General features: G+C 44.1%; 2 protein-coding genes across 3 annotated transcripts in view; both read right to left on the bottom strand.

Moving 5' to 3' along the window:
- LOC127533929 (zinc finger protein OZF-like) overlaps positions 1 to 21727 on the bottom strand; it is a 180198-nt gene that overhangs the window by 80144 nt on the left and 78327 nt on the right. The window lies entirely within an intron of this gene.
- LOC127533939 (NACHT, LRR and PYD domains-containing protein 3-like) overlaps positions 1 to 21727 on the bottom strand; it is a 46972-nt gene that overhangs the window by 21136 nt on the left and 4109 nt on the right. The window contains exons 5-7 of the mRNA XM_051948109.1: positions 21258 to 21486; positions 19270 to 21076; positions 19019 to 19192 (exon numbers count right to left, since the gene is read on the bottom strand). Coding sequence (XP_051804069.1) covers positions 19019 to 19192; positions 19270 to 21076; positions 21258 to 21486 — 2210 coding nt within the window. The remainder of the gene's footprint in view (positions 1 to 19018; positions 19193 to 19269; positions 21077 to 21257; positions 21487 to 21727) is intronic.

The raw sequence follows: 21727 nt of genomic DNA, 5'->3' as shown, positions 1-21727 counted from the left end.
ACTCTGAATAATCTTTCTGTTAACATGTCTGTAATATACTTGAGCTTCACCCATTGACTGTATAAATAAGGCTTCAGCGAACTCCCGCATCTTCTGATTTCCGGCGCTCTAGGAACTACATCAGCCTATTTGTTGCGCTGATTGATTGTATGCCTACCCAATTGCTGCAAAGTGATTTGAAAGACAACCTTTTAGCCCACTTCCCTCCCTGTCGAGAGTTCCTAGACCCTTGCATCTTCAGACCTGGGTCTAGCGCGGCTAGGCTACCAAAGTTGGTCTGTTGGATTCAAATCAGGACACACACTTGGACAAGTCACACTTTGGACTTTTTCCTTCTTTACAATCTGAAAAATAGTCAACTTGATGCTGATGGCAGTCATTAAATCACTGTCAGACTCGCTTCCATCTCTGATGTTGTTCCAGAACAAACGTCTTCTTATCTCCAGTCCTTCTTCTTCAGGTTCCTTCACTTCTACTTGTGCTGTTGAGACTCATGCTTTGGTTTTCACTCACAGATCAATCCCACTGGAACCAAACTGTAAATGCCTTAGCCACTTGTACATGTTTATAATTTTATATTTTTCTATCGCTAAACTGGTCAGTGATTGCTTAGTAATACGTCATAGAGAATTTACAGTTAAAGCTTTATTTTGAAAGGACGTCCACTAGGTGTTGTAAAGCAGGAGTAATTACAGTAAAGCAGAAAGCAGCGCGAAAGGTCCGATGAGCAGAAAAAGGTGCTCCACGGAAAATAATTGAGACAAAACAGTTTTAAGGTGTTCTCAAAGCTGCTGACGGTCACTCTAGCACCTGGTTGATAAGGAGAACAAGGTTTGTATTGGAAACTGTTATTTACATGTGTTTTGATATAGTTATGAAGTGTATTAGTTGCTAATCTGCTAGCTAAAAGTAACATGGTCTATCTCCTGGTACAAGGTAAAACGGGATACAGCTAAAAGGTTTATATAAATACATAAATTCATGGTAAATAGCACTCTAATAGAGATTGTCAAGGTATAACGGTCAAGGATTAAAAAGCAATTCATATGGTAATAAATATGGCTAAAAAGGGCTATAAATACATGGCATAAAGGGTGTAAGAGTTGCTAATTGTATTCCTATTTGTCTGCATTGTAGCTCTTATGGTGGATATGGTCAAGGCAAGGCAATAAAACACTTTTCAACCACCAGTTAAAGAGACCAACCTTTATTTGTCAACCGGGGACGCTACAGTAAGAGCTTGCCTCCAGGCGCAGTAAGCTCGTCCGAGCCGGAGGTCCAGCGAGAGCCGGACGGTCGCCATTTTGCTGAACAACGCGGTCTCAAGGTTCAACGGCAATACCCGCAACGTCCAGCAGATGGCAGAAGGACCACGGTTAAAAGCTCAAAATGGAAAATCTACAAGGTGCATCAGTAAGTCTCATGGAGATAAACGAACAGATTACAAGTTTACAACAAGAAATTCAAGACTTAAAGAACTCACTTAAAGATGAAAGTGAAAATGAAGAGGACATTAAAGACACAATTGCATGCAAAGAGAAAACTTTAAGAATACTTCAAAATAAAGTACAAGGCAAGTCAGATTTGCCAAGACGTTCAGAAAGAGTTAAAGTTCAAACAGAAAAGATGATGGCATATCAACAAGAAGAAATAAGCAAAAAGGAAAGAAGAATTTCAACTCTATATGAACAATGGAAGACAGAAATACGTGTAACAAGAGAAAAGTTAAAATCAGACATCACTGATAAAGAAATGTCAGACCTTGCAGACATCATAGAGCAAAGGAGAGATGATGTCCTCAAGTTGTATTCAGCGATGAGAAGCCAAATAGCACCCCCAAATGACATCAGGAGAAAAGTTGATGCATGTGATGCTGTGACTCATGAAATTGTGAAAATAATTATGGAGAGAATAAGTCGTATTGAGGACTTTGACGCAGAACGTGAAAGGATTCGTTTACGGGGACTTTTGGAGCACAACTACGCTCGATCTATATATGGCTCAACTGCAACATCAAGCCGCACCGTGGAGTCTTCAACTTCGCAACTCACAACCAAACGAGCGGATGCAGCGGCAGAACTTGCAGCGAAAGAGGCTGAGTATGCGATCACAATAGAACAGCAAATGCAACAAGAAAAGATAAGGGTGTTACAAGAGGAGCACAGGAAGCAAATCGCAGCTCAAACATCGGAGTTGGAACGCCTGAAAGCACAGAAGGAAATGAAAGCAGCTCGAGCCAGGTTCGAAGTATATAACAGAGAGTTATCACAGGCAGGTGATGTACAGTCAATGAAAGGTGAACAGGTGGGCTTATACACCACACCTCAGCAGCCCGCACCAGCACACACATTCATTCCTGTGCAAACAGTTCCCTCCAGTGTCACTCAGCTTGCACAAGCAGTTCAAGATAGCATTCGAATGAACAGACTCCCAACACCAGAGCCAACAGTGTTTAATGGTGAGGCATTAAACTTTATTGAATGGAAATCTACATTCGTGTCATTGATCGACCAAAAGGACATCTCAGCTGCAGATAAACTGTACTATTTGAAAAGATATGTAACAGGTCCAGCTCGCAAATGCCTCGAAGGGACTTTCTTTAGAAATGATGAAGAGGCTTATAAAGATGCATGGGACAAACTAAATCAAAGGTACGGCCAGCCATTCGTGATACAGAAGTCATTTAGAGAAAAGCTATCAAACTGGCCTAAGGTACAGCCCAGAGATGCTGAAGGACTACGGACCTTTGCAGATTTTGTTAATGCATGTGTGCTCGCTATGCCACATGTAAAGGGTTTGCAAATACTGAACGACAGCGAAGAAAATCAAAAGCTGTTGCACAAACTACCGGACTGGATAAATGTGAGATGGAACAGGCAGGTAACAAAGACTTTAATGGAGGGTGGTGAATTTCCCAGCTTCAGTGATTTTGCCTCCTTCCTCTCTACGGAAGCTGAAGTCGCCTGCAACCCAGTTACCTCCATCCACGCACTCCGCTCCACTGAAACAAACAGTGACAAAAGGTACACAAGAGAAATCAAAAGGAGCAAGGCAAGTGTATTCAACACAAACACAACGGAACAAAGCGACAAAAGGGCAGTAACAAAAACATCTAATGGTTTTTCGTGCACATTATGTCAAGGCACACATCAGCTCCACAAGTGTCCAGACCTAATAAAAATGACTCTGGAAAACAGAAAGAAATATGTAAAGGACAATAAACTTTGTTACGGTTGTTTGAAACAAGGACACAGTGCTAAGGACTGCAAACGCCGCCTCACCTGTGAAACATGCACAAAGAGACACCCAAGCTGTCTTCATGATGACAACTACAGTAACAGTCAACGGAAAGAAACAAGAGTGAGTGCAGACAATGCAACTCAAGGTAACGCACCAGAATCAGCTACAGTCTTGTCACTCAATGTCGCCAGATCTGAACAGACAGTCAGTACCTCAATGATTGTTCCCGTGTGGCTGTCAACCACTGCAAATCCACACAAAGAAAAACTGGTCTATGCATTATTAGACACTCAGAGCGACACAGTATTCATTGATCAGGATGTAGCACATGAACTGAAAGCAGATGTCCATCCAGTTAAGTTGAAACTGACTACTATGATGGGTAATAATGCAGTTGTCAGTAGTGGAAAGGTGTCTGACCTCTTAGTCAGGGGTTATAGCTCAGCTGCAGTCTTGAAGCTTCCTACTGCATACACTAAGGACTACATACCTGCAAAGAGAGAACACATACCAACATGTGAAACGGCAAAACAGTGGAGTCACTTGCTACCCATTACGAATGAGATCCCTCCACTCCTTGATTGTGAAGTAAGTCTCCTTATAGGTTATACTTGTCCTAGAGCTCTTGCACCCAAACAAGTAATCTTAGGCGAAGAAAATGAGCCCTATGCCATTCACACAGACTTAGGATGGAGCATAGTAGGCAACTCAGTACCTTGTATTGAAACGGACATGACAAGCAGTCTCTGTCACCGAGTCACCGTAAAAGAAATCCCTCCTTCCACTCCAGCAGACGCAATACGCGCTTTGGAAAGAGACTTTAAAGAAGTGGACAGAAATGAAAATACTGTGTCACAAGAGGATTTAGTATTCCTTCACCAACTCGAACAAGGCATAACACAAACTGAAAATGGACATTATGAAATGCCATTACCATTTAAAGAAAGGCCACAAATGCCAGATAACAGACAACAAGCAGAGAACAGGCTGAATCAGCTGAAACGCAAATTCATGAGAGATGAAAAATACAAAGCGGATTACTTAAAATACATGGGCGACATCATCAAAAGAGGTGATGCCGAAGAGACGGATGATTATGGTCACCCAGGGGAGACATGGTACATACCACATCACGGCATCTATCATCCAAAGAAGCCTGAAAGGTTGCGCGTGGTCTTTGACTGCTCTGCAAAGCACAAGGGTACCTGTCTCAACGAACATTTACTAAACGGCCCTGACATGATTAACAATCTCACTGGTGTTCTTGTGCGCTTCAGACAGCACCAAGTAGCTCTGTTATGTGATATCGAAAAAATGTTTCACCAGTTCAAGGTCAAAGAAAGTGATCGCAACTACTTGCGTTTCTTATGGTGGAAAGACGGAGACATGAGCAGCCAACCACAAACATACAGGATGACGGTGCACCTCTTCGGCGCTGTTTCATCACCTGGTTGTGCAAACTATGGACTCAAACGTTTGGCTAAAGAGAACAGTTGCACATACCCTGTAGGATCACAGTTTGTAGCCAGAGACTTCTATGTTGACGATGGAGTCAGTGGCGCAGGGACAGTAAAAGATGCTATACAATTGGCAAAGGAGGCACGCAAACTATGTGCAAAGGGTGGACTAAGGTTACACAAGTTCGTGTCCAACAGCTCTGAAGTTCTCAACAGTATTCCAACTTCAGAACATGCAACAGATATCAAAACAAAGGACTTGACTTTTACAGAAACACAGACAGAGAGAGCTCTCGGTATCTGTTGGAATGTGGAGAAAGATTGCTTCACTTTCAACATCACGTTAAAGGAGCAACCACCAACCAGGCGCGGCATCCTGTCCACAGTAGCAGCAATATACGACCCGCTTGGATTTATAGCTCCCTATGTGCTCAATGGTAAGAGCATCCTCCAAGAGATGTGTCGTCAAGGCACAGACTGGGATGACCCGCTTGTAACCCATGTTAAAATATGACATAAATAAGAATAAATAGTTGAATAAAAGCTGCATAAATAAGTTTGAAAGTTAAAAGTGATTCATTTAATGTCAATTAATCATCAGAGTTAATTAAAAATGTTAATTCGGCAATCATTTAATGTTTAAGATTAAAAGTCTGTTGACAGAAAATAACGTCGTTGCCCCTTTAAGGGACCAGCGACACAGACGCAGCGCCTCAGTGACGCTGCAGCAGAGACCTGAGGGAGAGAGCAGAGGAGGAATCGGAGAAAACAAGCGGTGATTAATTAATAGAAAAAGCAGTGAAAAAGTCGATAAAACTGTCGAAAAACATAACTTGCCTGGTCGGGAACTGACGGGGATTTTATGAGAACTAAGCCACATTGGTTTTGGTGAGTTTTGTGTTCATTTTCATGTATTTTCACCGTGTTGTATTTTTTTTCTCTGGCGGAAAGCTAACGCTAAAAACGTAGCTGGTTACAAAGAAATGCGCCGTCATAAACTGTTTACCAGTTAATATTTTGGGTTATGAAGACTGTGAATGTTATAAAAGTGTGTGTAAGCTGTGTAAATGAAAGATTTGTGCAGTAATTAGTGCGGGAGATGGAGCCCTGAGATAAGAGACCGCTCCGCTGCCATTTTGAGTTAAAAAAAAAAAAAAAAACACCGTAGCAGTAACGTTACAACTCAGAGACTGTGAAGGATTTATTGTGTGATTCAAGGATTTAAAAATAGTTTTATTGTGTTTATGGCCTGTTACACAGGTCAGGTTTTTTTGCTCGGTTGGAAACTCGGTCGGAGTGAGGATTGGTCTGCCATGTGCGGGCGTGCACATCCACAGACGGGATTCAAGATGGCGAGCCAGACCCAGACCTTCAACTCATCTTCTTCATCGCGTCATTGAGGAAATCCTCTGCGTGTGGTAACTCACTGCCAGAGTGGTAGGAGTATCAGGAACTAGTTTGAACTGAACTGAACAGAACTGAGAACTGATTGAACTATTATTTTTTGGACTGAGTCGAACTGAAACTTTTCATTGAACTGAACACTTGAATTCACATTTGGACTTGAACTTAAATTTAAAGTGTCATACTTTTATTTGCATATGTTTATATTTTTGAATGTGATTTGAATAACTGTGGTCAACTTTGATTTACTTGGGTTTTGTAGGTAATTTCTTGCCTGTAAAAGAAAGGAAGCGTTAACTCTGGAAGAAAAATAGGAATCCAAAATAGGTACAACCTAGGAAAAAGAGACTGATCTAATTAAATTAGATTAGCTGTACTAAAATAAACTAGGTGAACTAAAGAACAAAAAGGAAGAGTGAAATACTTTTTTTTTTCCCATTTCCCTTGTTATTGGGAACCTGCAGGGTATTTTTGGGTTTATGTACTGTGTTTTATATTTGTGTTTCACATTCAGTAAATTGCCGGCCTTTTCTACTTAAAGCAACGGTCTCTGGTGTAATTTTCCTTGCTCCCCACTCCTTAGAACCTAGAACTGGTCCAGTGGCGCAGTTAGTGGTGTGATACCGGTGCTACAAACTTGGCGAGCCAGCCAGGAGTGGCTTAAAGCATTTAAAACTAGAAACCAGAGACCGTGTAATATTGCTATCAGTTTTCCAATATGGATATCATTCAAACGAGTAGTGTAAAAATCCCTAACTCAGTCATAGTTAGCGGTGTAACTGGTACAGAAACTGATGAAGAACTACATGACTTCCTGAAACAATATGGTTCCATTCAAAGGGTAATCCCAGTAGATTTCACTGAACAAGAGTCAGGCAAACAGGTTATTGTAGAGTATGTGTATGGTACAGCTATACAGTCTCTCTTACCTTCATTGCCACACAGACTTAACAGTAGGACTAAGACTGATGTCACCTACCACATCAGAGCTTTAGCCAGTGTTTACACACCTGTAGCCAGCAAAACAGCTACACAGACTTATCTTACAGAGTTAAAGGACATTGCAAAACAGACTGGCAAAGACTTTGCAACTGTCCTCAGAGAAGAACTCTCCCTCATCAGTGAGACTGTCGATCTAGAACACTCAGAGACCCAAGATGAAGATACAGAGCAGAACTCACCTGATACCCCAGAGCAACATGACCCTGATAATGCTGCACAGGTAAGCCCCCTGCCCAGCATGGCCCCAGAGCAGCATGTTCAACATCATTGGTCTCCACCATCGAAAGAAAAGACACAGCCTGCTCTGAAACTTTCTGTCGTCAATCCACCTGACATACAAAAAGTAATTGTTGAGCACATAGTGAGGAATGAAGACTCTGCTCTGCAGGTGCAGATTTCCTTGAGACTCAGACCCTTCTCTGGGCGTGTCCCACGTCCCAACAATGAAGTGGATTATGAGGCATGGCGCTCCAACGTCGAACTACTTCTTAAAGACACAACACAGTCTGATCTTTACAAGTCACGAAAGCTCCTTGAAAGTCTCTTATCACCTGCTATTGATATTGTGAAGTACCTGACACCCGAATCTCCCCTTAATGTGTACTTAGAGATCTTGGACTCCGCTTTCGGCACCGTCGAGGACGGAGATGACCTCTTCGCAAAGTATCTCAACACAATGCAAGATAATGGTGAGAAACCCTCAGCTTATCTACAACGGCTGCAGGTGATGCTGAGCACCACCCTCAGGAGGGGAGGTGTAACTGCAAGCGACCTTGACCGGCATCTTCTCAGACAGTTCGTCAGAGGCTGCTGGGATAACATCTTGATAGCTGAACTCCAGCTAGAACAAAAGAAACAGAACCCACCTACCTTCGCCGAACTTCTCCTGTTACTCCGCACAGCAGAAGATAAGCGTTCTTCCAAAACATCACGCATGAAACAGCACTTCAATGTTTCAAAGCCAAGAGTGTCTTCTCATTATCAAGGTGTTAATGTGCAGAGTGAAGAAGACTGCAACTCATCTCAGCCAGCTCTCGATCACACGTCTGAAATCCAAGATTTAAAGAAACAAATAGCTGATTTACAGTCCCAGCTCACATGTATCACACAGAAAGACAGTAGAAAAGCTAAACCAGCTGCCAGACCACTAGCTCCCCAAACAGCTAGCACACACTCCCCAGCTATCACTTGCACATCTCAAAGGCTGCAGCCCCACAGCCGAGATGTAAACAACACCACCAGCAATAGACCAAGGCCCTGGTATTGCTTTAAATGTGGAGAGGACGGACACATCAAGCCTCAGTGTGAAAGTGAGCCGAACCCATCTCTTGTAGCTGAGAAGAGGAAGCAGCTGAAAGAAAAGCAGTTAGCATGGGACAGTCAACATGGCGCCCCAAAGCCTTATCCTTTAAACTAGACTCAGTTCCGGTTGTGGGACAAACGGGGACTGGAACACAGACAAAGTGTCCCAAAAAGAAGCTGCACAGAGCCCATGTGTACTCTCATACACAAAGGCAGTCAGTGACCCTGCCAAAAGGTCTGATTGGAGCCAAGTGCACCGCACAAGTGACCATCGCCGACAAAGACTGCAATTGCTTGTTAGATTCAGGCTCTCAAGTAACAACGATCCCCAACTCTTTCTATCTGGAGAACCTGTCTCACTTACCTCTCAATTCTTTGAACAACCTGCTTGAAGTGGAAGGAGCCAACGGTCAAAACGTCCCTTACCTTGGCTATGTTGAGGCCACCATCAGATTCCCTGAGAGCTTGCTTGGAGCCGACATCGAGGTACCTACGCTGGTCTTGGTTGTACCTGACATGCGCTCCACCTTGTCATCGGTGCTTATAGGCACAAATACTTTGGATGTTCTCTATGAAAAGTACGCAGACATCGCACCCCAGAACTATGAGTCTCTTCCTTATGGCTGCAAAGTCGTCTTAAAGACCCTTGATATCCGGAAAAGACAGTCCAGCCTGGGAGAGGTGAGGCTTCATAGTAGAGACTCCGAGACCATTTCAGCTGGACAGACCAAAGTCCTTGAAGGATCAGTGAGCTGCAGGACGCCTGATGTTGGAAAGTGGGTGATGGTAGAGTCACCAAAGTCATCATCCCTGCCAGGTGGCATCTTGGTGACAGATAGCCTGGTAAGTCTACCACTAAAGCTGCCACGCTGCATACCAGTCATTCTCAAGAACGAGTCACACCATGACGTCACCCTGTCTCCAAAGGCTGTCATAGCAGAAATACACGCTGTCAAGAGTGTTCAATCTGTCAAGACCCCTGGCTCAGACTTCCCCACTAAACCTGACCAAAAACCAGATCTCAACTTTGACTTCACTGACTCTCCTGTATCCAATGAGTGGAAAGAGAGGATAACAGAGAAATTGAGTTCCATGCCGGAGGTGTTTGCACTGCACGAGCTAGATTTTGGCCGCACTGATAAAATCAAACATCACATAACCCTCAGTAACGAGACGCCATTCAAACATAGGCCGAGACCTATACACCCCCAGGACATAGAGGCTGTGCGTACCCACCTCCAGCAACTCCTCGATGCAGAAGTCATCCGTGAATCGGAGTCACCTTTCTCCTCGCCAATTGTGGTCGTCAGGAAAAGGAATGGCGATGTCAGACTCTGTATAGATTACAGAAAATTGAACACACAAACAGTAAAGGATTCATATGCCTTACCTAATCTGGAAGAGTCCTTCTCGGCGTTGACCGGGTCCAGGTGGTTCTCGGTGCTCGATCTCAAATCAGGCTTCTATCAAATAGAGATGGAGGAAGCAGACAAACACAAAACTGCATTCGTCTGCCCACTAGGATTCTTTGAGTTCAACAGGATGCCTCAGGGGATAACCAATGCCCCTAGCACGTTCCAGAGGCTTATGGAGCGTTGTATGGGAGAGTTGAACTTGAAGCAAGCCTTAGTTTTTCTGGATGACCTCATCATCTTCTCTTCGACACTGGAGGAGCACGAGGAAAGGTTGATGCGCGTGCTCAACCAGTTGAAAGAGTTTGGCTTGAAACTGTCGCCAGGGAAATGCAAGTTCTTCCAAACCTCTGTAAAGTACCTCGGCCACATCGTGTCTGAAAAAGGCATCAAAACCGATCCTGACAAAGTAGCAGCATTAAAAACCTGGCCAAAACCAAACAACTTGAAGGAGCTAAGAACCTTCCTGGGTTTCTGCGGTTATTACCGCCGGTTCGTAAAAGACTATTCAAAGATCGTGAAGCCACTCAACGAGCTCACCGCTGGCTACCCGCCGCTGAGGAAGCACGCTAAAACCACAGTGAACCCTGAGAAGTACTTCAACCCAAAGGACTCCTTTGGTGACAGATGGATGCCTGCTTGCCAGGCAGCGTTCGACACCATAATCGAAAAGCTGACAACCGCACCCATCCTCGGGTTTGCTGACCCTAAGCTCTCCTACATTCTACATACGGATGCGAGCACCTCGGGCCTCGGTGCTGCCCTCTACCAGGAGCAACAGGGACGGAAGCGCGTCGTTGCTTATGCGAGTCGAGGTCTGTCGAAGTGTGAGTCCAGGTATCCGGCGCACAAATTAGAATTTCTTGCCCTTAAGTGGGCAGTAACGGAGAAATTCCAGGATTACCTGTACGGGAACACATTCCTTGCTGTCACAGATAGTAATCCATTAACATATATTCTTACCTCTGCTAAGCTCGATGCCACGAGCTACAGATGGTTGGCCGCTCTGTCGACGTTCGATTTTCAGCTACAGTACAGAGCTGGTAAGCAGAATCAAGACGCGGACGGGCTGTCCAGACGTCCTCACAGCAGAGTACCTGATGACACAACATCACAAAAAGAGTTGGAGAGGATACAGCAATTCACAAAAAGACACTTGTCAGAGGCTGATTATGCACATCTGAATGAAAACACCATCAAAGCCATCTGTGAGAAGCACCTGGTCCACCAAGTGACCGACAATCACCCTGTGGAAACATCACCCAGTACCACCTTGGTTGTGTCACTTGCCCATCATCCAATGGCTCTCCCACAAAGCTTTGAAGAGGAGGATCAGCTTGGTGGCTTACCTGTCGTCTCCTCGTTAACACCAGCTGAAATAAGAGACAAGCAAAATGCTGATCCCTGCATATGTGAAGTTCTCAGGCAAGTGGAGTTGGGAGAGAAACCCCCGCCATCCTTGAGGAAGGAACTTCCTGAGCTCGGTCTCTTATTGAGAGAGTGGAACAAACTGGAGGTGTTAAATGGTGTCTTGTATCGCAGGCGGCAAGAGGGCGCTCAGACTCACTACCAGCTTGTGCTCCCTGAAGCCCTGAGATCCTTAGCCCTCAAGAGCCTCCATGACGACATGGGCCACATGGGCACAGAGCGCACCCTAGATCTCGTTCGGAAGCGGTTCTATTGGCCCAAAATGTCAGCCGAGGTGGAAACTAAGGTCAAAACCTGCAACCGCTGCTTACGACGGAAGACCATGCCCGAGAAAGCCGCACCACTCGTTAACATCGTGGCCACAAGACCACTCGAACTCGTGTGCATGGATTTTCTCAGTGTGGAGCCGGACTCCAGTAACACAAAAGATATTCTGGTCATTACCGACCATTTTACGAAATATGCAGTGGCAGTCCCCACCCCGAATCAGAAAGCCAGGACAGTGGCCAAGACCCTGTGGGACCACTTTTTCGTCCACTATGGCATTCCTGAAAAACTCCACAGTGACCAAGGTCCCGACTTTGAGTCTCGAACAATAAAAGAACTGTGTGAACTCATTGGTACTCAAAAGATAAGAACCACACCTTACCATCCGAGAGGGAACCCTGTAGAACGCTTCAACAGGACCCTGCTCAACATGTTAGGAACCCTCGAGAACCAGAAAAAGAGTCATTGGCGGGAGTACGTCAAGCCGTTAGTACATGCTTATAATTGTACTAAGAACGAGACAACGGGCTTTACCCCCTATGAGTTAATGTTCGGGCGTCAGCCAAGATTGCCAGTTGACCTAGCCTTTGGCCTACCAGTCAATCATCAGCCAGGCTCTCACTCGCAATATGTCCGCAACCTGAAATCCCAACTCGAAGACAGTTATAGAGTAGCAACTGAGAATGCTAAAAAGACAGCCAGTCGCAACAAAGCGAGGTTTGACAAGCACGTTGTTGACTCCACCTTGGAAGAAGGCGACAGAGTCTTGGTCCGACACGTCCGTCTCAGAGGCAAGCACAAGTTAGCCGACAGGTGGGAGTCCGACGTGTATGTTGTCCTGAGACAGGCTGGAGACGTCCCAGTGTATGTTGTGAAACCTGAGACCAGAGATGGTCCACAAAGAACTCTTCATCGTGACCTCTTACTGCCATGTGGTTTCCTTCCTGTGACCCCAATTGAAAGTGGAACTAATCCGCCAAAGGCAGTGAGGCGACCAAGAACTCGACAACATTCTAAAAATGACACATCGGATGGAGCTGAAGGGGATGAATCCCAATCTGACTCTGAGGAATATCACTATCACAGGAACCTACGAGCGGAAACACTAAGTTTCGATCTGACCCCCGAACCTATGGAACACTTACCTGAAAGGGATGAGCCGGAACCTTCCAAAGAGTTGACTGCTGTTGAGCAAGATCCTTCAGACGTAGCCAAAGCTTTCCCTGAGGACTCTCCAGTAGAGACTTATGACCTGAACTTACCTGAACCTAGAGAGAAAGACTCACCTGATTCCGCAGTTGATGACTTACCTGATCCTGAAAAGAAAAACTTGCCTGATCCCGAAGAGAGCAACTCAACTGCTGAACAGGAAACTGGAAACCTACCTGAGGAAGACTTGGAAAACGTCCATCCTTCTACTCCACCTGCTCAGGAGAGCAAAGAAAACACAAGTGATCTGGACCAAACTGACAACCAGAACGCAAGCGACTGTTCAGGAAGACCTGTCAGAGACAGAAAAGCGACTAAAAGACTGACTTATCCTGAGCTAGGAAACCCGTTGGTTACAATAGTTCAGTCTTTATTTCAAACTTTGAGTGATGTGTTTACAGACTCCCTTGAAGAACCTAGCTTTCCAAAACCCCTTAGAGTTATGACAGTATAAATTCAAAATGCACAGGGACGTGCATTAGGTAAAGAGGGGAGGATGTAACCCATGTTAAAATATGACATAAATAAGAATAAATAGTTGAATAAAAGCTGCATAAATAAGTTTGAAAGTTAAAAGTGATTCATTTAATGTCAATTAATCATCAGAGTTAATTAAAAATGTTAATTCGGCAATCATTTAATGTTTAAGATTAAAAGTCTGTTGACAGAAAATAACGTCGTTGCCCCTTTAAGGGACCAGCGACACAGACGCAGCGCCTCAGTGACGCTGCAGCAGAGACCTGAGGGAGAGAGCAGAGGAGGAATCGGAGAAAACAAGCGGTGATTAATTAATAGAAAAAGCAGTGAAAAAGTCGATAAAACTGTCGAAAAACATAACTTGCCTGGTCGGGAACTGACGGGGATTTTATGAGAACTAAGCCACATTGGTTTTGGTGAGTTTTGTGTTCATTTTCATGTATTTTCACCGTGTTGTATTTTTTTTCTCTGGCGGAAAGCTAACGCTAAAAACGTAGCTGGTTACAAAGAAATGCGCCGTCATAAACTGTTTACCAGTTAATATTTTGGGTTATGAAGACTGTGAATGTTATAAAAGTGTGTGTAAGCTGTGTAAATGAAAGATTTGTGCAGTAATTAGTGCGGGAGATGGAGCCCTGAGATAAGAGACCGCTCCGCTGCCATTTTGAGTTAAAAAAAAAAAAAAAAACACCGTAGCAGTAACGTTACAACTCAGAGACTGTGAAGGATTTATTGTGTGATTCAAGGATTTAAAAATAGTTTTATTGTGTTTATGGCCTGTTACACAGGTCAGGTTTTTTTGCTCGGTTGGAAACTCGGTCGGAGTGAGGATTGGTCTGCCATGTGCGGGCGTGCACATCTACAGACGGGATTCAAGATGGCGAGCCAGACCCAGACCTTCAACTCATCTTCTTCATCGCGTCATTGAGGAAATCCTCTGCGTGTGGTAACTCACTGCCAGAGTGGTAGGAGTATCAGGAACTAGTTTGAACTGAACTGAACAGAACTGAGAACTGATTGAACTATTATTTTTTGGACTGAGTCGAACTGAAACTTTTCATTGAACTGAACACTTGAATTCACATTTGGACTTGAACTTAAATTTAAAGTGTCATACTTTTATTTGCATATGTTTATATTTTTGAATGTGATTTGAATAACTGTGGTCAACTTTGATTTACTTGGGTTTTGTAGGTAATTTCTTGCCTGTAAAAGAAAGGAAGCGTTAACTCTGGAAGAAAAATAGGAATCCAAAATAGGTACAACCTAGGAAAAAGAGACTGATCTAATTAAATTAGATTAGCTGTACTAAAATAAACTAGGTGAACTAAAGAACAAAAAGGAAGAGTGAAATACTTTTTTTTTCCCATTTCCCTTGTTATTGGGAACCTGCAGGGTATTTTTGGGTTTATGTACTGTGTTTTATATTTGTGTTTCACATTCAGTAAATTGCCGGCCTTTTCTACTTAAAGCAACGGTCTCTGGTGTAATTTTCCTTGCTCCCCACTCCTTAGAACCTAGAACTGGTCCAGTGGCGCAGTTAGTGGTGTGATACCGGTGCTACACGCTACCTGAACATCTCAGGCCACGGTGGGAGTGCTGGAAAGGAGATCTAAAGAACCTGCAAAAACTGCAAATAAGCAGATGTTATGTTCCTGCAGATTTTGGAGATGTAGTGAAAAGAGAAATACATCACTTTTCCGATGCAAGCTTCACAGGATATGGACAATGTTCTTATCTGAGACTCATAAACAAAAATAAAGAGGTTCACTGTACCTTCATTATGGGCAAAGCTCGCGTCTCTCCAACAAAGGTCATCACAATCCCAAGATTAGAGCTCACTGCAGCCACGGTGTCAGTTGCTGTGAGCATCATGATGAAAGAGGAACTGCTCTATGACAACGTCGAGGAATTCTTTTGGACTGACTCAAAGGTTACTCTTGGATACATAAACAACGAAGCAAGGCGCTTCCATACGTTTGTTGCTAATAGAGTGCAGAAAATCCGCAACAATACTTCTCCACAACAATGGTTTTACGTGCCCACCAGTGAAAACCCTGCAGACATGGCTTCAAGGGGCACATCAGTAAGTGAACTGCTTTCATCCAACTGGCTTACAGGTCCTTCGTTCCTGTGGCAAAAGGAGATAAATCTTCCAACAAAAGAGACTATTGAGCTTCCAGTAGGAGACCCAGAGGTGAGAAAGGTACAGGCACTAAGCACACAAACTGTTGTACATAAGAGCCTTAGTGACCACATCGCAAAGTTCTCATCTTGGTCCCGTGCAGTCAGCGCAGTCGCACGTCTCAGAAGATACTTGCTCAAAGACAAATCAAAGACTCTCACTACTGTAACTGAAAGACAAAATGCAGAAATGGTGATCATCAAGGATTTACAAAGACAAACATATCAAAATGAAATAGAGACACTCAGCAAAGGCAAAGAACTATCAAGGAACAACAAAATGTACTATCTGGATGTTTTCTTGGACAAAGACAATGTGCTCAAGGTGGAAGGAAGGCTTCAGAACTCATCTCTTCCCTACTCATTCAAACATCCCACTATCATTCCCAGAGAACATCACATCGCAAAGCTGATAATTGCCCACTGTCACAAAAGGGTCAATCATCAGGGAAAGGGCTTCACAATGAATGAGATACGATCCAGTGGTTATTGGATTCCAAACTTAAGTAAAACAGTCGCATCCTACATTCGCCAATGTGTGTTTTGTCGAAAACAAAGAAGACCTGTGGAAGGACAAAAAATGAGAGATCTACCAGCAGAGAGGATCGAGCACTCTCCGCCTTTCACATACTGTGGTATGGACGTTTTCGGTCCATTCCTGACCAAACAAGCTCGAAAAGAAAACAAAAGGTATGGCCTACTTTTCACATGCTTCTATTCTCGTGCAGTTCATATAGAAATGCTAGAGGACCTATCAACGGACGCTTTTATAAATGGACTCAGATGCTTTATTGCTTTGAGAGGCTCTGTCAGACAGATAAAATGTGATCAGGGTACCAACTTTGTAGGTGCTAAAAATGAACTGAACACAGCACAAAGTGAAATGGACACTGACAAACTGACAATCTTCCTTGCAGAGAAACAGTGTGATTTTGTTCTAAACACACCTCATGCTAGTCACGCAGGTGGAGTATGGGAACGACAAATACGGACTGTGAGAAATGTTCTTAAGGCAACTTTAGCTCTCACACAAGGTCGACTCACTGATTCTTCACTCAGAACCTTCTTGTATGAAGCAGCTGCAATTGTAAACAGCCGCCCACTAACGACAGACAATCTCAACGATCCAAACAGCTTGGAGCCGTTAACTCCAAATCATCTCGTCACAATGAAAACTTCAACCGCTCTGCCTCCTCCAGGACAGTTCATTAAAGAGGACTTGTATGCGCAAAAACGTTGGCGTCAAGTACAGTATCTTCTCGAACAGTTTTGGAGCAGATGGAAAAGGGAGTACTTGCAGAACATAATGCTCCGACAAAGATGGAACACACCTAAAAGGAACATGCAAATAGGAGACATTGTCATGGACAAAGAGGAAGTGCAACCGAGATCCCAGTGGAAACTTGGAAGAATCTTGGACACTGTGGAAGACACAGATGAACTTGTCAGAAAGGTCAAAATAGCCTTCGCAGACAGAAATCTTGCCGAGAATGGACAACGTCTCAATAAACTGTCTGTAGTAGAACGCCCAGTTCATAAGTTAGTTCTGCTATTGGAAGAGAAGTAAATATGCAATGCTTTTGAAATGTTCTAAAGGGTTTAAAAGGTTTTGGAAATTATTTGTGTTTTATATGTGTAACAAAATAATTTGGTGGGAGTGTAAATGCCTTAGCCACTTGTACATGTTTATAATTTTATATTTTTCTATCGCTAAACTGGTCAGTGATTGCTTAGTAATACGTCATAGAGAATTTACAGTTAAAGCTTTATTTTGAAAGGACGTCCACTAGGTGTTGTAAAGCAGGAGTAATTACAGTAAAGCAGAAAGCAGCGCGAAAGGTCCGATGAGCAGAAAAAGGTGCTCCACGGAAAATAATTGAGACAAAACAGTTTTAAGGTGTTCTCAAAGCTGCTGACGGTCACTCTAGCACCTGGTTGATAAGGAGAACAAGGTTTGTATTGGAAACTGTTATTTACATGTGTTTTGATATAGTTATGAAGTGTATTAGTTGCTAATCTGCTAGCTAAAAGTAACATGGTCTATCTCCTGGTACAAGGTAAAACGGGATACAGCTAAAAGGTTTATATAAATACATAAATTCATGGTAAATAGCACTCTAATAGAGATTGTCAAGGTATAACGGTCAAGGATTAAAAAGCAATTCATATGGTAATAAATATGGCTAAAAAGGGCTATAAATACATGGCATAAAGGGTGTAAGAGTTGCTAACTGTATTCCTATTTGTCTGCATTGTAGCTCTTATGGTGGATATGGTCAAGGCAAGGCAATAAAACACTTTTCAACCACCAGTTAAAGAGACCAACCTTTATTTGTCAACCGGGGACGCTACACAAACTAAGGATCTCCAAACTCCTGTGTTTAAACTCTATCTCCACTCTTGATGAAGTCTGGACTCCTCATAGCGTCAGTGAGCAGGACTCATCATTCTCTCTCAGTCTCAGGAGACACTCTGCTGCCCAGTGATTGGCTCTCAGTCCCTACAGTCTGAAAGGAACCAACAACCTTTGAACAGCCTCACATCTGAAAAGGCTCATAGGGTCCCTATGAGGGTGTAGTTCCTCTTCAGGGAGAGCAGAAACACACAGGTGGGATGGATGTTCTATCCTTCACCAACACTTCAGTTGATGGGACTCAGCCATCAGCAGCAGGAAGACTGGACTGACCTTAACCACAGACCAGAGGACATGAGGACACTGCTTACCAACGGTCATGACTGTCCTCACCTGCAGGGCTGCTGCTTCACTCCATCATTTCTGACACACCTGGAGTCCTGGAAGCTGCTGTTCCAGGAAGTCTTTCCAAAAATGTTTAGCCAGAATCTGAGTATGTTGTCATGTTCTTCAGCCCAATTTCTCAGTTCCTCATGAACCACCTGAGGTAGGGACGTGTCCTGAAGCCCAGTGAAGACAGAGTGGAGAGTGATGGGATCAGGATCCACAACATCTGAGGAGGTGAACCCAAGAGGATCTGAACTGAGGATCTCTTTGATCTCAGTGACGACAGAAGACAGCACTGCTTCAGTGGCTGTTTGGGCTCCAATGGTGAGAAAGAATGCAATGGTGAAAAAGAATTGGACCTGAACCTCAAATAAGAATGGAAACAACAGTCCAACTGTCCACCAGCTGAACTGCATTGAGTTCAGTCATTGAACAAACTGAACATTCTACAGTTTCATTTATCAGACGCTTTTATCCAAAGAGATGAACATCTGAGAGTAGAAACAACACAATCAAGGATCTAGTTAGGAGAAAACAACCTGCAGAAGATCCAGAAAACAAGTTCAAGTGTGAACATGAGATGTTCGTCCTGGTGTTTCCTTTTCATCAATGTCTATCTGAAACATTCTATTTAGTAAAACAGTGGAAACTAAAACAGAACCTGGAACCAAGACTTCACAGGTTCTTACAGGTTCTGGTTCTGTGATGCAGGTTCCAGGTTGTTCAGTTCCTGTAGTGGAAGAGGCCTCATGAAGAGAAACTAGAGCTAAAGGTCAGTAACAGAACTGATCTGAGACATACAAATACAGAAAACCTCCCACCTCAGCTGTTCTGCTCATCATGAATAAAAACACATTTCAAATGGTCATCAGTTGAACAGGGTGATGAGTCCTGACCTGAGAGCTTCCAGTTTACAATTTGGACTCTCCAGTCCAGCAGAAAGACTCTTCACTCCTGAATCCTGCAGGTTGTTGTTAGACAGGTCCAGCTCTGTCACACTGGAGGACTGGGAGCTGAGGACTGAGGACAGAGCTCCACAGCTTTTCTCTGACAGATTACAGCCACTCAGTCTGAAGAGACAAAAAGCACATTATACTGATCAAACAGCAGCAAAATGAAAAAGGATCTTCAGTCTCCAACTACTTACACAACTTTCTTGGAGGCTTTGACCACTAGCAGCAGCCTCAGAAGAGCCTCCTCTGAAGCAGAGTATTTCTTCAGGTCAAACACGTCCAGATGTTCTTCTGATGACAATAAGATGAAGCCCAGAGCTGAGCACTGAGCAGGAGAGAGTTTATCTGTGGACAGACATCCTGATCTCAGGGACTGCAGGATCTCCTCCACTAGAGAAACATCCTTCAGTTCATTCAGACAGTGGAACAGATTGATGCTTCTCTCTGCAGACACATCCTCATTGATCTTCTCCTTGATGTACTTCACTGTTTCCTGATTGGTCTGTGAGCTACTTCTTGTCTGTGTCAGCAGGCCTCGTAGGAGATTCTGATTGGTTGGCAGTGACAGACCCAGGAGGAAGCGCAGGAACAAGTCCAGGTGTCCGTTTGGACTCTGTAAGGCCTCGTCCACGGCTCTCTGGTGGAGATGTTTTAGTTTAGGTTTATTTAGAGATACTTTCAGCTTCTTGGAGGCAGTTTGTTGTTTTTTTTCCAACAGGTTGATTCCAGAGTTGATGAAGGTCAGATGGACGTGAAGAGCAGCCAGAAACTCGTGAACGCTCAGATGGACGAAGCAGAACACCTTGTCCTGGTACAGTCCTCTCTCCTCTTTAAAGATCTGTGTGAACACTCCTGAGTACACTGAGGCTGCTTCCACATCGATGCCACACTCTGTCAGGTCGGACTCATAGAAGATCAGGTTTCCTCTCTGCAGCTGATTAAAAGCCAGTTTTCCCAGAGACTCAATCATCTTCCTGCTGTCTGGACTCCAGTGTGGATCTGTCTCAGCTCCTCCATCATACTTGACCTTCTTGACTTTGGCCTGAACCACCAGGTGGTGGATGAACATCTCAGTCAGGGTTCTGGGCAGATCTCCTCCCTCTCTGCTTCTCAGCAGCTCCTCCAGAACTGTAGCAGTGATCCAGCAGAACACTGGGATGTGGCACATGATGTGGAGGCTTCGTGACTTCTTCATGTAGGAGATGATGTTGCTGGCCTGCTCCTCATCTCTGAATCTCTTCCTGAAGTACTCCTCCTTCTGTGGGTCGGTGAACCCTCTGACCTCCGTCACCATATCCACACAGTCAGGAGGGATCTGATTGGCTGCTGCAGGTCGTGTGGTTATCCAGAGGCGAGCAGAGGGAAACAGCTTCCCCCTGATCAGGTTTGTCAGCAGCACATCCACTGAGGTGGACTCTCTAACATCAGTCAGGACCTCATTGTTATGGAAATCCAGAGGAAGGCGACACTCATCCAAACCGTCAAAGATCAACACAACCTGGAAGTCTTCAAAGCTGCACATTCCTGCTGCTTTGGCTTCACTGAAGAAGTGATGAACAAGTTCCACCAAGCTGAACTTTCTCTCTTTCAGCACATTCAGCTCTCTGAAAGTCAATGGAAACATGAAGTGGATGTCCTGGTTGCTTTTGTCTTCAGCCCAGTCCAGAGCCACCTTCTGTGTTAACACTGTTTTCCCGATGCCAGCCACTCCCTTTGTTATCACTGTTCTGATTGGTCCATCTCTTCCAGGTGAGCCTTTAAGGATGTCTTCTGCTCTGATGCTTCTTTCTGCTCTGTCTGCTTTCCTGGATGCTGCTTCAATCTGTCTGACCTCATGTTCATCATTGACCTCTGCAGTCCCTCCCTCTGTGATGTACAGCTCTGTGTAGATCTCATTCAGGAAGGTCTTCTGTCCTGCTTTAGCGATGCCCTCAAACACTCTCTTGAACTTCTTCTTCAGACCACATTTAAGTTCACGTCCACAAACTCCAGCAGCAAGTTCTGAATGAAAACACAACAAAGAAAGAGTGAAGTAGAAGTAACCTGGATATTAAAGCACCAAAGTAGCAATAAAGTGAAGGTGAAAGTTTGTCCCCTAAAGACTGATTGTGTGAAGATATTCTGAGACTTTAGTAAATGTTCTGTTGATTAGCAGCTTCAGTCTTTACACAAATCCTCTTACTGCTCTGCAGACAGTCAGCCAGCTTCTCCTGCTTCATCCTCCTCAGGAACAACACTGTGATCTGCTGCAACATCTCTCTGCTGCTCCTCTCATCTTCATCATCACCCTCCAACTCCTCCTTATCTTCCCTCTGATTCTCTGAGGAGCATTCTGGGTAATCTGGACTCACAACCTTCTGCATCTTCTTCAGCTCCTTCTTCACAAAAGTCATCATGTTGTCCTCCAGCAGCTGGAACAGAGACATGTGTCAATGAGTCCATCAGTGTCAAATCATGGAGCCAAACATCAAATCCATGTTGGACACACTGACAGTTGTCAAGTGGGGCCTAGTTATTTGAGATCCCAGGAGCAACCACTACCTAAATAAAAGCTTTAAGCAAACCAATGAAAAGTTAAAATGAGAAACATTATAAGTTAACCACATGATTATGCTTATGCTTGATGCAAGAATGATTTTAATAGGCCGATAT

This window comes from Acanthochromis polyacanthus, chromosome 5 (genome assembly GCF_021347895.1).
Source record: "Acanthochromis polyacanthus isolate Apoly-LR-REF ecotype Palm Island chromosome 5, KAUST_Apoly_ChrSc, whole genome shotgun sequence".
NCBI classification, from domain to species: Eukaryota; Metazoa; Chordata; class Actinopteri; family Pomacentridae; genus Acanthochromis; species Acanthochromis polyacanthus.
Note: the sequence above shows the minus strand (reverse complement) of the source record. Positions and strands in the feature narration are given on the sequence as shown.